This window comes from Erpetoichthys calabaricus, chromosome 7 (assembly GCF_900747795.2).
Source record: "Erpetoichthys calabaricus chromosome 7, fErpCal1.3, whole genome shotgun sequence".
Taxonomy (NCBI): domain Eukaryota; kingdom Metazoa; phylum Chordata; class Cladistia; order Polypteriformes; family Polypteridae; genus Erpetoichthys; species Erpetoichthys calabaricus.
Genome location: NC_041400.2, coordinates 193,442,632 through 193,459,869, shown reverse-complemented (window position 1 = coordinate 193,459,869; position 17,238 = coordinate 193,442,632). Strand labels below are relative to the sequence as shown.

Below are 17,238 nucleotides of genomic sequence, written 5' to 3'. Positions count from 1 at the left end.
ATGTCTATCTATTTATTATGTAGTGCCTTTCATATCTATCTATCTATCTATCTATCTATCTATCTATCTATCTATCTATCTATCTATCTATCTATCTATCAATCATATAGTTCATTTCACTCTATTTATCTATTTGTCTGTATGTCTATCTATTTATTATGTAGTGCCTTTCATATCTATCTATCTATCTATCTATCTATCTATCTATCTATCTATCTATCTATCTATCTATCTATCTATCTATCATACAGTTCATTTCACTCTATATCTATCTAATATTGTTGTTGCTGTTTCTGTTATTCATGTCTCATTCATGTCTCTGGTGGCTCTTAATGTGAAGCCAGTAGACGGATTGGGAGAACATGGGGGGTCATGAGGTCGCTGTAAAGGGGTGTGTGGCACTCCCAATATCTATGCAAAAGGAAGAAGGTCCAAGTGTTTAGAGTCCTGGTGCTTCCTGTCTTGCTATATGGTTGCACATGGACGCTATCCAGTGACCTGTGTCTCTAAGGAAAATCCTTGGGTGCCGTTGGTTTGACTTGGTGTTGCTCATGGAGTCCAGAATGAGGCACATGACCTGCATTGTGAGGGAGCGTCAGTTACGATTCCCCGAGGGTGATCCAGCTCGTAAGATCCTCATTGTTGGGTACCCGAGTGGCTGGACCAGACCAAGGGGTCTCCCACGTAACACCTGGTTGCGGCAGATAGAGGGTCATTTCCGGAGGGTGGGACTGGACCGCGTGTCTGCCTGGGGGGTTGCACACCGGGATCACGAGTTGTTTCGTTGTGTAGTGGGTGCGACAACGCGCTGTACCAGTGCATGCTCCCCAACTTGACTTGACTTTTTTCTGTTATTGGTAGTATAGATAGATGGATTATACTTTATTTGTCACCATAGGGAAATCAGGGCTCCCAGAAAATAAACAAATATAATAAAGTCAAACAACAACAGCTGCTGTCTGTCAATGACAGGCTTTTAAGGTGACAGCAAGTGGCAGCTGTACACGACACGTCTTTATGTACGACAGGATGTTTTTCCTTTTTCTGGACTCTTCGTCGATCCGAACCACAACGTGTACAGTGCAAACTGAAATATACACATTTCATTGTTCATTCTTTATCACTCGCCTCATTATTTTATAGGTCGGGTGAGTTAATTGTGTTTGCTTTTCAAACGTGTCATTTATAGAGTTAAGTTAAATAAAAGAAACACCCGGCGCTTTGGACAGCAGCTGTCCTTCATGCGTGACCAAGGCGGCTGAATTTGGCGCACGCGCAGTCTCAGTTCGGAGGTTCGATGGCATGCAACGTGAACCCGAGGTAGTTACCCGCCAGCGCCGCGTGCCGGTGTTCGTTTTGACAGATGGCTGAGTTACAGGAAACTGCTGAAAGGAATGTGTAGCAGGATGGGCACGCCTTATGGGCGGGAGTTGAGAGAAGAAGAAAAAGAAAGAAAGAAAGAAAGAAAGAAAGAAAGAAAGAAAAGGACTGTAATGGTATGTACCAGGATTGTAAACCGACCGGCCAAAAGAATTCTAAAGTTAGTCAGCGTCTTTTATTTTCTTTAAATTTGGTAGCCATGCGTCACTGCAAGAATACATTCGCGTAAATCGAGTGAGGAGATACGCACAGGCAGAAGGAAAGCTATAGCACCTGTCCGGTTTTCGTTCAAGGTTCAGCGGTCACCAGCAGCTCGGTAAGCTTTCAGCTTTATTTCCTTATTGCAGCGTTTTTATTGGCGCTTGATTTACATTCGGGATTCAGAGCGCTCATTTTATTTGTATATGTTGGTTTACGTGTAAAGGGCAGCACCGTCACGAGCTACTTTACTAATCAGCTTATCAAGTATACGAGCCGACCGCGTCCACCGCAACTTCACGGTGCCAAGGTAAAGATACTTGGACGTTTGACATTCGGCTGGAAATTTACCTCGGGCTCCGTGATTTAGGAGCCGCACTGAACTGACAGGATGCCTGCAGCTGGACCTTCCTCGTACGATTCGCAAAACGCCGCATCAGCAGAAAGATAAGAGAGACAAGAAAAGAAGGCAAACGAGTAAGTGTCAGAATTAGGAGTTCGCGACATTTAAGGCGACATCAGTTGCCCCGTACGTAAAAAAATACGATGTCTAGTATAAGTGCAGGTATCTACCCCATCAATTTAATATTGCACGTCTCTTTTCTTTCTTGGGGATATATTCTCAATATATTTAATAGCGCCCTTCGTTCTTTCCTGTATGTCTGTCTGCGCAGGAAAATGTAACACAAATGTGCCGCAAACTGAGCAAGCGGTCAGCATTTGTTCAGTCAAGCTCTATCTAGCAAACCCTGGCAACTTCTTTATGAGGACTTTAGAGAAATAACTTGATTCGAGTGTCTTTCGGTCAAAGCCCTCAATAGTGTCCTTCCTTGCGTACTTTGTATGCTGTTCCTGCTTTCATGGGTTTGGTGAATTCGTATTAGAATGTACCAAGCATTTATGAATGTTACTTGGGGATAATCTGGTGTTATTTCTTTTTAAACTTGCTTTCTAAGGTTTTCACCATCATCATGGTGTTCTCCTTTATATAGGTGTTGTGGTTATTTAATCCATTATTTACTAGTGAGCGTGTTTAGTCGGTTTGACAATGAAATAATTGCTTTCATCTGTCCACACCACGTCCACTTCAGAAGATGTAGTCCACTTGACGCTATGCTTGTTTGGGCCTGCCCAGTACTTGAAGGAGAGATCATCCAGGAGAAGCTGGGATTGCGGCTAGAAGAGGTGTTGGTAAGGCCAGCAGGGGGCGCTTACCCTGTGGTCTGACTGTGGGCCCCAATGCAGTGATGGTGCATCCTTGGGATGAGATGTAAATTGAGGCCCTGACTCTCTGTGGGCATCCTTTGTATAAAGAGCAGGGTGTGCCCTCCCTGATATCCAAGCTAATCTGCCCTCCATGGTCAAGTCATTCTGTCCCCCTAATCACCTCTTCAAAGTCAAAGCAAACTTTATTGTCATCCCAACCATATACAAGTATACAGACTGACGAAATTGCGAAGCTCAGGGTCCACAGTGTAACAACGTGAAGTGCAAATGAAAAATTAAAATGAAATTAAAAATAGGAGTTAAATTTAAAATTAAAATGTAAAATTAAAACATAAACAAGACATTGTGCAAAGACAAAACAAAGAAGTAGCAGCAATAGATAGATAGTGTGGCAGACGGCTGGGTGCCACCCCCAGCCGGGACGCCCAGGAAGACAGGACGAGGGTTCATGCCTCCTCCAGAACACGAGAGGGCGACCACCCTGGTTCCATTAGGGGCCACGGGTGCAGGGCTTGGAAGCCCAACCCTGTAGGGGCCCGTGGTCTCCGCCATGCCTGAGGAACCCGGAACCCCAACACTTCCGCCACACCAGGAAGTGCTGGGGGGAAGAAGAATGGGAACACCGGAGGGCTTCTGGGAACGCAGCCAGCACTTCCGCCACACAGGGGAGTGTCTAGGGAGTGTTGGGGATCACCTGGAGCCCATCCGGGCACTTATAAAAGGGGCCGCCTCCCTGCAAAGAAGGACTGGAGTTGGGTGAGGAGTGGACAAGGTTTTGGAGGCAGGAGAGAGGAGGTGGCCTGACGAGCAGGCAGAGAGAGTGAGAGCCTGGACTTTGGGGGAGATTGGTGCTGGAGGCACTGGGTTTGTGCACAGTAATTGGACATATTATGTATAATAAACGTGTGGTGGACTTGAGAATGGTGTCCGTCTGTCTGTATCCGGGCAGCTTATCACAATAGATAAATACTTTATTAATCCCAAGGGGAAATTCAAATACTCCAGTATATTGACGTGTAATAAGCAATATGAACATTGATGCAATATATGGTATTATGGATTCTAGATACATAAATACAGTATAGTCAATAAATATATATATTTTTTTGTTCTTTATTTCACCTAATACGACTTCTCGTATTAGGAATTTGTTAGTTTTCGCATACCCCTTGGGGTCAGAGTGCAGGGTCAGACATTGTACAGCGCCCCTGGAGCAATTACAGGTTAAGGGTCTTGCTCAAGGGCTTTCTTTTGGCAGTGACGGGGATTTGAACCGGCAACCTTCGGGATACCAGCGCAGATCCTTAGCCTCAGAGCCACCACATATCATATAATAAATAATAGATAATACAGAAATTATCAGTGTATGATAACAGTTGTTTAAGACACGTGTAAACAATGACAGGTCAGAATGTTTCACAGCAGAAGGATATCAAAGTGCAGCATGCAAAATCCTTAAAGGTCAGTATGAGATTCTACATGCACACTAGTCTTTGCAGGAGAGTGGTTCAGCATGGAATACCTAATGTGTGGTGAGTGCACTGGTGCAAAAGTGGCTGAATCAACAAGCTAATTAAAAGGGCATGCTCAATTATAGGCCACACTCTGGACCCCCTGGAAGGAGCAGAGGAGGAGAGAATGAAAACAAAACTGAGTGCCATTATGAACAATGCTGCACATCCTCTCCCTGACATACCGACACTGAGGGCTTTCAGCCAATGAATCTTTGAGCAAAAGTGTGCAATGAAACACGAAGGGGGGTCCTTTATACCAACAGCAATACGTAGGCATAATGTCTCAATGTGACTGTGACACCCAAGTCAGAACTTTTCTTTCTTTTTAATTTTCTTGCTTTATAGTCATTCTGGTGTGTGTTCAGACCAAATAATACATATATATATATATTGTGATGCCACAGAAAGGCAAGACACTAATTCTAGTCCACACAGCACACGATTTATTTACACAGTTGCCTTCCACAACACACAACGCAAGCACAGTCTTTTCGCCGCCACCTTCAATCCTCCCTGTAGGCTTAGTCCACTCTCTCCAGACTCTGGATGATGACTTCTAGCAACTGGCCCCTTTTTGTAGGGCAACTGGAGGGATTCCAGGTGCCCAATGAGCTTCTTCAAGCAGCACTTCTGGGTGTAGCAAAAGCGCTGACAAATAGGGCCCTGAAAATATCCATGCACCCCCTGCTGGGGCTGCCCTCTGTTGGTCTGGGAGAGAAACTGTCCCGGAAATACTCTCTGCCCCGGTTCTTCCATATTCAGGGCGTTCTATCTATCTATCTATCTATCTATCTATCTATCTATCTATCTATCTATCTATCTATCTATCTATCTATCTATCTATCTATCTATCTATCTATCTATCTATCTATCTATCTATCTATCTATCAGGTGGATAGTACACATTAGTGGTAGTTAAAAATGGCTCCCCACTCACTATGAAACTGCACTTTGAGTAGTGACAAGAGTGCTGTATAAATGTAAAGAATTATTATTTCTGTATCTATTTTCTAAAGCAGCCTTTTAATATTCAGTGTCTTTTGCATGGGTGTCTGTTCCTCTTATTGTTAACTGTCATTATCAGGATACAACTAAGGGAGAAGGGCAGCACGGTTTTGCAGTGAATTGCGCTGCTGCCTCCCAACATGGAGTACGGGTTTCATGTCCTGGGTCCTCCCTGTGTGGAGTTTGCATGTTCTCTCTATGCCTGCATAGGTTTCTTCTGGATGCTCCAGTGTCCCGCCTCAGTCCAGAGTTATACAGGTTAGGTGGATTGGCCCTAGTTGAGTGTGTGTGTGTGTGTGTGTGTGTGTTAATCCTGCAACAGACCGGTGTCCTGTCCAAAGGGATCGTTCCTGCCTTCTGCCTTATGGTTGCTGTAATAGGCTCCATCTTCCCTGCAATCCTGCGCTGGATAAAATGGGTTTAGAAAATGGATGGATGGAACTAAAGAGCAAACTACACAGAACAAAAAGGCAAATTAATAGAAAAACAACTAAAGAGAGTTAAGCATTAAAAGCAACGGAAAACATAAAATAGTTTTAAATGGAATCCGAATCCGAATGTAATCCGTTCCAGAACCCCGTTTGAGTTCCAAGACAATTTTTCCCCTTTAAAATAATAGAAACTGGATGAATCCGTTCCTGGGTCCCACAGACTTGAAATTTTAAAATGATTTTAACAGTAAATACACTGGATTTTAAGGTAAAATATTAACAAACCAGTAATGGCGTACTGCACGATAACTTGCAGTGAATACATTTGACTTGAGCGTTCCTAGTTTTCTTTCTCTGTACGTTTACCATTTGTTTGCTCAGAGGTCGATGCGCTTGCTGTTTCCTGAGCGGCTCTCGTTTTCTCCACCCTAGTGGCCCGCTGCTTCTCTTCTTTCGTTGGCATCTTTTTGTGTTAAAATTGATTAAGTCAGAGTTTGTGTTGCAATTACTTAGTACGTTTTTATTAATTTTTCACTTAAGCTGGCACTTAAGTCTATAATTTTCCCTCAAGAATGATTTAAGATATGAAGATAGATAGATACTTTATTAATCCCAAGGGGAAATTCACATTCTCCAGCAACAGCATACTGATACAAAAAAACAATATTAAATTAAAGAGTGATAAAAATGCAGGTATACAGACAGACAATAACTTTGTATAATGTTAACGTTTACCCCCCCGGGTGGAATTGAAGAGTCGCATAGTGTGGGGGAGGAACGATCTCCTCAGTCTGTCAGTGGAGCAGGACGGTGACAGCAGTCTGTCACTGAAGCTGCTCTTCTGTCTGGAGATGACACTGTTTAGTAGATGCAGTGGATTCTCCATGATTGATAGGAGCCTGCTTAGCGCCTGTCGCTGTTCTTGGGGAAGTGACGGCGAAGGTGGTAGGGATGAGAACAGTGCCCTGCTGGCCACTGCCGAGAGTTGATTGTACAATAAAATAAAATAAAAAGAAAAAGAAGAATAACCTTGGAGGTCAATCATCACCCTGAAAGCGGATAGTCACGTAGTATATGCGTACCAAATTTCAATAGGTTAAACGGTTTGCGAGCTATAGGTGATTTAAAATCCTGGATGGATAAATGGACAGCCACTGTAGCGTATTATATAAGAAGAAGATAATAATATTTGAATAAAAATGTAAATTAATAAATTTAAAAATATAAAAATCTGTATTTACCTTAAAAAGCGATAAGATCTTTCTTAACTTCAGTTGTAGCTCTAACAGCTTTCCTCTTAGGGCTCGTTTATACTTCACGCTCAGAACTAGATTCCCAGACATTTTTCATTCCCGGAAATGAAACTGCTGTAATTCCTGGGAAAACGGGAATGGCCAAGCTCACATATATAGCGTGTAAAAATCGATCAAGAAATAACAGAGTTATAGTTGAAAATAATTAAGGTGGCGCCATTGCTGCAATTTGCACTTCATCAGACAACAGCGTTGAACAGCAACTTGAAATTGCAATGCGCATTATCTGTGCCAAGAAACTTGCCATCACAGAATGATGACAAGAAACTGGATGCATTAGTAAAAGCTGAAATGGCGGTGTTTCAGAGCAACGGCAAGCACGGGCGTTGTTTAGAACAAGTGTATCAGTATCTGATGACTGTGCCGCCTACTTCAGTGGAGGGAGAGCGTGCTTTCTCAGCGGCTGGCGTACTCTGCACGAACATATTGCGGTAAGGTGTCATCGGAGTTTAATGGGTGTTCCAGGCAATTCACAACACAGAGAAGCCAGACCTGTTCTCCCCATGATAATATGTCGCACTGCCACCTGGTGGATTCCTCCAGATGTACGCAAAGTACTTGCGCAAGTATAAACAGAACAACGCTTGCGTAGCAGGAGCGTCCTCTGCAGCATGCGCCACGTCGCATGAAGTATAACCCCGGCCTTACTCTTATTTTTCCTCACTACACTTTTTAAGACCCATGGCGAATACACTAAGTTGTTATTATATAACAAAAATGACACACAACAGGCAGAAAAGCATAAAATTAGCAGCGAAAATCACATGAGATGCTTTCACTACAGCTTCTGACAACGAACTGAACGACAAAGCGTATGGGTGGCCCAAGCGCTGGGGAAACATACGCACAAACACACACGAACAACGTGCTGGGTGTTCGAATTCCAAAGCAGCGTTCGGATTCCGGGGCAAAATTTGCTCAAATGTTTCGTTCAGATTCCAAGTTGTTCGAATTCTGGGGCATTCGGATTCCGGGGGCAATACTGTATTAGTATAAAATCACATTGCTGTGCTTTTTTTGAATGCAGAATAAGAGAAGAGGAAACAAAAGACCAGCTATTTAAATGAGATGAGTTATAGATAAAATGGCTCACTGATTGTGAAACTGGTTGGAACAAAAACCAGCAACGGCATGTAGTACCCAGGACTGAGTTTGAGTGCCAGTGCAGAATTAGGATTGGTGGGCAGATAGAAACAAAATAACTATCCACCTTAATAAAAGGACAATTTTCTGTGTGTCCATCCAGTTGCTATGTCTCTCGCGTTACAAAAGATAGCACATCACAACCATTTGTTGTCTGCGGTGGGCCGGCACCCAGCCCGGGATTTGTTCCTGCCTTGTGCCCTGTGCTGGCTGGCATTGGCTCCAGCAGACCCCCGTGACCCTGTGTTAGGAGATAGCGGGTTGGAGACTGACTGACCGACTGACCATTTGTTGTAGTAAACTGCATTACATTTGTCATTCCAGCAGATTGTGCATTACAACCACTAAAACTGCTTTTAAGTATCCCATACCAAACGGGATATAACAGAGACATGCATTGTTTTTGTCTTTCCAACAGATGGTGCATCACAAACATTTGCAGCAACGCATTTTATTACTGCAAGTGTTTGTGATGTACCATCTTTTGGAACGACAAATGCATAGCACTTTTTTACTACATGCATTTCAAAATATATTCCAATAGATGGTGCACTGCAAATGTTAACGCTGAGGTCTACTTTGATTTCAACCCGTCTTAAATGGGTAGTACAGCTAGTTACTTGTAAAAATGAAAAAGTAAGTATCCATGTTAACAAATACCGTATATACTCGCTTTTAAGTTCTCCCAAGTATAAGTTGGGGCTTGATTTTATCGTATAATTTCTGGTATTTTATAATGTCGGTCGTATAAGTCAAATGTAGAAAACTCACGCTATTGGTCCAAGAGATTATGATATGCTAACGCCCACCTGAGAGAGTAACCAACCACGGAGCACACAGCCTTTTTTTTGTATGTATTGTGCCTACGTGACCACACAGTAACATCCGAACTATTCCGAAGCAACGTTTGCACTGATTTTTGTGTTTTTTGTATCTCACACCCTCATACACCTTTATCGTAAGAGCATCCCTTATCTACGATGGAGCGTTCGATCAGAAGAAAATATGAAGCTGGTTTGAAATTAAAAGTCATTGAAGTGGTGAAATAAATTGATAACTGTGCTGCTGCAGCAAAATTCAATGTGTCTGAGATACTGGTGCGAGATCGGAGGAGGCAAGAAGATGTGTAAGTAAAACAAATGATAATGAATAAAATAATTAGATAAATAAATAAAAACGTATTTTTGAACATGCATATAAGTCAGGGTCTAATTTTATGATCGAATTTTCGGGTTTCAAGACCCGACTTACGCGAGTATATACGGTAAATATTACGATCACGTTGTCAAGAGGAGAGGAAACCAAAAATTACTTTAAGACTGTTTCTGGGCTTTCTAATATACATTATAATGACACTAGGGGGTTCGCACCCCTGCTCTCTTCAGTCGCCAATCCCCCGGCTTGTGCTATGCGACAGCCATTTCACGTCTCTGCTGCTCGTGTTGTGAAGAGGGGGGCTGAACGCACCCCAGGGAGATGTGGCTGCTCCTCCGAAACCCCCTTTTAAACGTTGATACAATGGGAAACAAATACAGTTTTTGTTTTGTTTTTTTACCTCCTCTTTGCTCGATCAGCTGCTGCTGCCATGCTGTGTGATCTGCATCTCACGCGGCGCTTCAAACATTTAAACGCCTGTGCAGCAGCTGTCCTACTCTTTGTATTTAATTTCCGGCCCCAGGCCTGGTTAAATCTTTTGGCACAAAGTCTCGTCTTGCGGGACGTGAGTTCTTGATATTTTTTAGTTTCGAATTTAAAAACGGAATACGGATATGAAAATCTAACAACATCACATTAAAGTCCGATAAATTCTGAAAAGAATGATACCAAACATATATATGTAGGTGTTAAACTAAGTCCGATTTAAAGTGTGACATAAAATTGTTGCACAAAATCGTTGCACTTTTAGGCTTAGGATTTGATATATAGAGAGTAGATTTATTGATTACAACAATATAAGGATATAGTTTTTTTGTGAATTTCCCCTTGGTATTAATAAAGTATCTATCTATCTATCTATCTATCTATCTATCTATCTATCTATCTATCTATCTATCTATCTATCTATCTATCTAGTTTTGTGTAGGTTTTAGTACAGAAGAGTCTTTTTACAATCGTTTTTGCTGCTGAAAGACATTTACATTAATAACATCCTTCCATTATATGCATATATTGTATGTTATGTAAACTATAAGGTAAATGTAAAATGGATACACACGTAAATAATGGTGCTATACATAAAACAGACTGTTGCTGTTCAATGAGAACACTTATTGCTAGCTGTAATGTTTTGTTAAAGTGAATTATTAAATACATTATGTGAAAAGCAATTGAGGCAGCATTAACTCATGAAATACTTAAAGCATGGTAAACCTCTTAACTATTAAACAGAGAAGTCCTTTACAAATAAATGCATTCATGTTTAAAGCTAGGATTCAATGGAATAATATATGGAATGTGTTTGCTCCTTTAAACGCACTGGAATGCACCTCGTCTAATTATGGCATTACAGTCTGTCTATAAGGAAGCTCGCTGGAAGTCCTGAAGAGACCTGAGGGTCATCATGTTACCCTACAACATGATCCTCTGCTATTAATAACAGCAGCAGCATCAGGAAGTACATCTGTATGTATCTGTATATCAAGTACATTGATATAGTACATCTTCATAGATGAAAGGTGCTTTGTAATAATAATGACTAAATAAAGGGTTACAAAACTCTTATAAATATCTAAACAGCAGAGGATTGTCATGATCAGAAAGCAGGAGACAGAGCTGGAGGTGCCAGAGTTAAAGATGTTAAGATTTGCATTGGGTGTGACGAGGATGGGCAGGATTAGAAATGAGGACATTAGAGGGACACCTCAGGTTGAGAGACAAAGTCAGAGAGGCGAGATGGCGTTGGTTTGGACATGCAAGGAGGAGAGATGAGGGGTATAATGAGAGAAGGGTGCTAAGGATAGAGCTGACAGGCAAGAGGAAAAGAGGAAGGCCTAAGAGAAGGTGGTGAGAGAGGACATGCAGGTGGTGGGTGCGACAGAGCAAAATGACGAGGACAGAAAGATATGGAAGAAGATGATCCGCTGCGGAGACCCCTAACGGGAGCAGCCGAAAGAAGAAGAAGAGAACTGTCATGTCCAGTGTTATAACAAAACTTATAATCAGATGACCAGGGAGGGTTTACGGCAAGGGATCATCACTACCGCCACACTTTCGTGGATGTTTAATACCTGCTTTAATGCATTTCATCATGAAAATGATATCAAGTATTTATCTTAGCATTCTAAATGTTCAGAGAGCAGGAATATCATGAAGTGAATGGATTCTGTGTGGTGATTGCTGCCTGCGCCTCCTCTTAGTGTGGAGGAAGTCAGTTTAAGAAGCACATAGTGATTAACAACTGGGTTGTGGAGAACTTAACACAAAGCATTTAATGTGCTATATTGAGTTATGACGTGGTTTGAGAAAAATCTAGTAAATTAAATATTCATTTTAAGATGAAGTTTAGTTTACGATGTTCTGCTTTAATATCAAATTACGAGAATAAAGTCCACATGACGACTTTATTCTCATCATAAGCGTCGAGATTAAAGTGGAAATGTCAAGAATAAAGTCAACATGTCATCACACTATTACACAGTACCCAGGTACATTACACAGTAACGAAAAAAAATAAAACAAGTACAACTTGGCTTGCAGTATTTTTCAGTGGTATAGAAACAGTATTCACACATTTGAACATAATGGTCCACGACCTTTTGAAACCCAAGTATATCCAGACAACAGACACGGCTCCTTTTTTTGGCAAAAGTTCTTCTGTGTCATCGGGTTCAGCTTTATCATCTGTTACAGCTTCAGTTTCGGAATGTTGTCTGTCCATTTTCACTGCTCAATACCTCCACTAATGCATGTACTCCATTGCATACGTGTTTAGTGGTGCAGCAGTGAAAAAGGTCCCCTGTTAAACAGTTTCCAACTGCCCCACGTTCTGAATGTTGTTTAGGCTATTTAAACCGGTGTTGCGGTATAAGAAAAATCCATATCATAACATAACATTTGGCATGAACTAGTATACCGACCAGCACTATTCCTAACGTAACCCTCCCCATTTATCCGGGCTTGGGACTGGTATGAAGAAACACACTGGTGTGAGCATCCCCTGTAGCCGGGTTGAAATGTTGTAGAAAATAAACTTTAAGAATTATTAGGAGTCCTCTAGTCACATAAATGTAAAAGATGACAATAATATAATGGCAGTTCTTTTAATATTGGTGATATTCTAGTCAGTCAGTCATTCTCCAACCCACTACATCCTAACACAGGGTCACGGGGGTCTGCTAGAGTCAGCACAGGGCTCAAGGCAGGAACAAATCCCAGGCAGGGTGCCAGCCCAGCACAGGGCACACACACCAAGCACACACTAGGGACAATTTAGGATCGCCAATCCACCTAACCTGCATGTCTTTGGACTGTGGGAGGAAACTCACGCAGACACGGGGAGAACATGCAAACTCCACGCAGGGAGGACCCTGGAAGCAAACCCAGGTCTCCTTACTGTGAGGCAGCAGCGCTACCCACTGTGCCACCCAGTGATATTCTATTATTAACAGAAATACAATTTATAACAAACTGCTACCCAAACACAGTAAATTCCACCTGGGGGGGTAAATGTTAACATTATTCAAAGTTATTGTCTGTCTGTATACCTGCATTGTTATCACTCTTTAATTTAATATATTATTTATTAGTATGCTGCTGCTGGAGTATGGGAATTTCCCCTTGTGATTAATAAAGTGTCTGTCTGTCTGTTTGTCTGTCTGTCTGTCTATTATATAGTGCCTTTCATCTATCTATCTATCTATCTATCTATCTATCTATCTATCTATCTATCTATCTATCTATCTATCTATCTATCTATCTATCTATCTATCTATCTATCTAAAGCCGAGGTTATCTCTTTGGAATTTCCATATTCTCATTGGAGACTTCACTTTCCATCTACAGTTGTGGCTGCAACAAAATTCGTTGTGTCTGAGAAAGTGGTGTGAGATTCGAGGAAGGAAGAAGATGTAAAAGAAAAAAGAAAAAATTAAGTGTCGTATTTTTGAACGGGCGTATAAGTCGGGGTCTGATTTTTATGATCGATTTTTCTGACTTATACGCAAGTATATATGGTAATCGTTTATTATATTAAACATGACAAGAGAAAAAAGCCAAGAAATTGTAATTTTGCTTTCATCTTCAGACATTGTAGCTATAGAAAAAAAAGGTAATAATTTTTTTTTTCTTACCTGCACAGATTAATTTCATCAACTGATGGGAATGGAGAACAAATGTGAAAGTAAAAGTCCTTTGCCTGCTGCAGTCTCTTCAGCTCCTCACCAGACAGGCTTAGATGGAGAGATTTCTTCTGTACAAGAGATAAGTGGAGTTCAACCGAATGATATGGATTTTTCAATTGAAGCAGGGAATGTTCCAGAAAAGAGGTTAACGAAGAAACCATTGACTATTTCAACCACAAAACTCTGTGGGTATCTGAACAAACAGGGAGGACCTCTGAAACAATGGAAATCCCGCTGGTTCATTTATGAGGAGAAGAAATGTCAGCTTTATTATTACAGGACTTCTCAGGACGTTAATCCTTTGGGAAGCATTGACCTCACGAGTGCCGTCTTCAGCTACCCACCTGAGCCTGAGGAAGGGATCTTTGAAATTCATACTCCAGAAAGAGTGTTTGTTCTTAAGGTAAATATGAGAAAATATATTTTAAATGTGTTTTCTGAAATGCCAATGGGGTAGTGTTAAAATTTTTACACATGGTATAGTCATTTTGAAATCAAGCAAATCACCAGGGCTAGAAAATATTTACCCTCGAGTTCTTAAGGAGGCTGGTGAGTGCAGATATAAACCCTTGACATATTTTTAGGAAGTCACTGTGCATTGGAGAGATTCCGAAGGACTGGAAAATGGCAAATATCATCCAATTATATTAAAAAGGTGACAGAGCAGATCCAAGCAGGTATATGCCAGCAAGCTTAACATGCATCACAGAAAAATTAATGGAAGGAATTACTAAGGAAAAGATTGAGCAACACCTGGCAAGGACAGGAGTTATTAGGAACAGTCAGTGTGGGGTCAGAAGAGGGAGGTCGTGTTTTATTAACATGCTGGAATTCTTTGAGGAAGCAGCAAAAGGATACGACCAGAGAGGAGCAGATGAGCTTATTTATCTTGACTTTCAGAAAGCATTTGATGAGGTGCCACATGAGAGGGTGGGCATCAAACTAATAGAAGTGGCAGTTCTGGGTGTGGTGGGTGCAGAATTGGCTCAGACACAGGAAGCAGAGGGTGATGGTGAGAGGAACCTCATCAGAATTGGCCAATGTTAAGAGTGGTGACCAGCAGGGGGGCAGTGCTGCTATTTTTAATAAATATAAATGATTTAGATAGGAATATAAGGAACAAGCTGGTGAAGTTTGCTGATGATACCAAGATAGGTGGATTAGCAGATAATTTGGAATCCATTATATCATTACAGAAGGACTTGGACAGCAGACAGGCTTGGGCAGATTTGTTGCAGATGAAATTTAATGTCAGTAAATGTAAAGAATTACACATAGGAAGTAAAAATGTGAATGTTTGGATATACAATGGGCGGTTTGAAAATCAAGAGTCCACCTTATGAGAAGGATTTAGGAGTCATAGTGAACTCTAAGCTATTAAGTTTCCATCAGTGTTCAGAAACCATTAAGAAGGCTAACAGAATGTCAGGTTATATAGCGCCTTGATGTGTGGAGTACAAGTCCAAGGAGGTTCTGCTGACGCTTTATAACACACTGGTGAGACCTCATCTGGAGTACTGTGTGCAGTTTTGGTCTCCAGGCTACAAAAAGGAAATAGCAGCACAAGAAAAGGTCCAGAGAAGAGCGACTAGGCTGACTCCAGGGCTACAGGGGATGAGTTATGAGGAAAGATTAAAAGAGCTGAGCCTTTACAGTTTAAGCAAAAGAAGATTAAGAGGAGACTTGAGCAAAGTGTTTAAAATTATGAAGGGAATTAGTCCAATGGATCGAGACTGTTATTTTAAAATGAGTTCATCAAGAACACAGGGACACACTTGGAAGCTAATGAAGGGTAAATTTCGCACAAACATTAGGAAGTTTTTCTTTACACACAGAATGATAGACACTTGGAATAAGCGACCAAGTAGTAGGTAGATAGATAGATAGATATTTTATTAATCCCAAGGGGAACTTCACATATTCCAGCAGCAGCATATTGATAAAAAACAATATTAAATTAAAGAGTGATGAAAATGCATGTATAACAGACAGTAAATTTGTATAATGTTAATGTTTACCCCCCAAATCCCCGAGTGGAATTGAAGAGTTGCATAGTTTGGTGGAGGAACGATCTCCTCAGTCTGTCAGTAGAGCAGGACGGTGACAGCAGTCTGTCGCTGAAGCTGCTCCTCTGTCTGGAGATGATCCTGTTCAGTGGATGCAGTGGATTCTCCATGATTGACAGGAGTCTGCTCAGCGCCCGTTGCTCTGCCACGGATGCCAAACTGTCCAGCTCCTTGCCTACAATAGAGCCTGCCTTCCTCACCAGTTTGTCCCTCTTCTTTATGCTGCCTCCCCAGCACACCACTGCGTAGAAGAGGGCGCTTGCCACAACCGTCTGATAGAACATCTGCAGCATCTTATTGCAGATGTTGAAGGACGCCAACCTTCTAAGGAAGTATAGTCAGCTCTGTCCTTTCTTAAACAGAGCATCAGTATTGGCAGTCCAGTCCAATTTATCATCCAGCTGCACTCCCAGGTATTTATAGGTCTGCACCCTCTGCACACAGTCACCTCTGATGATCACGGGGTCCGTGAGGGGCCTGGTCCTCCTAAAATCCACCACCAGCTCCTTGGTTTTGCTGGTGTTCAGTTGTAATGTTTAGTGTGGTAGACAGTAAGACTTTAGGGACTTTCAAAACTTGACTTGAGTTTTTGAAGAAGTAAGTGGACAGGACTGGCGAGCTTTGTTGGGCTGAATGGCTTGTTCACCTCTTGATTGTTCTAATGTTCTAATTTAACTGAGCCATGTTTTTCAATATGTGCATTTAAAAACTTTTATGAGGTGAACATTTGTTTTCAGCTTACAGAGTACTTTGTGAATTCAACTATTTAAAAAGATTATTCACTATATGACAGAGACCGTTCACAGTGCCTGGTACTTTTAACTTTTAACAGTATGCAGTTGTTATTAAAAAAATATGTTCAATTTGCTGCCTAAGCACATCCTGTAACCCTTCAATTAGAAACCATATGAAATGTTTCAGACTGAATGTTGTACTGCTTTTAAAAGCTGTGATTCAAGAGATTTAGAAGTAGTGTCATGGTAAGTAATTGTTGTTTGGAAAACACTATTCTGTGTGAGACATACTGTTGCTGGTAAGCTGAAATGAGCATGGAGCAACATGTTAGGCATTCCTTGTTGTCAAGCATAAAGTTAAATCTCCAAATGACATCATTTCTACTGGCTAGTAGCCTAACATTAACTTTTAGAGGCACACCCATATTTCTCACATGTTAACATATAGCTGTACCTTTTGTGTATTGTACTACTTTTGTTTGTTTTAATGTGTAAGTTTAGTTTTCATCATTTTTTTTCTTACCACTGAGTCTTCACATATTAAATATAATTTTAATTGAACACTTCCATATGCTTGTATTTATGTAATGTATTACTGAATTGTTTGCTTTTAGGCTAACAATGCAAACATATTCTTTCTTATTTATTTGGAATATCTCTCTATTATAATAAAAAAATCTTGGGTCGAGACGTGATCTTCTCGGAGACACTTTGATGTCCCGCGAGAGACACTTTAACGACAAGGCAGTGAGACAAAAGGAAAGCTGCTGCACTGGCTTTTAAATGATCATCGTGCAGCGCGAGAAGCAGAACACGCAGCTCGGCAGCAGCAGCAGCAGAAAGCCAGCAGCTGATCCGTCCACATCTCCTTAGCGTGTGTTCAGCCAC

At 41.3% G+C, this 17,238-nt stretch overlaps 1 protein-coding gene across 1 annotated transcript in view; it reads left to right on the top strand.

The window, feature by feature from the left end:
- The first annotated feature begins 1,322 nt into the window (after positions 1-1,322).
- Positions 1,323-17,238, top strand: part of tbc1d2 (TBC1 domain family, member 2) — a 175,744-nt gene continuing 159,828 nt past the window's right edge. Inside the window, exons 1-2 of the mRNA XM_051929904.1 lie at positions 1,323-1,681; positions 13,508-13,953. Coding sequence (XP_051785864.1) covers positions 13,525-13,953 — 429 coding nt within the window. The 5' untranslated portion in view covers positions 1,323-1,681; positions 13,508-13,524. The remainder of the gene's footprint in view (positions 1,682-13,507; positions 13,954-17,238) is intronic.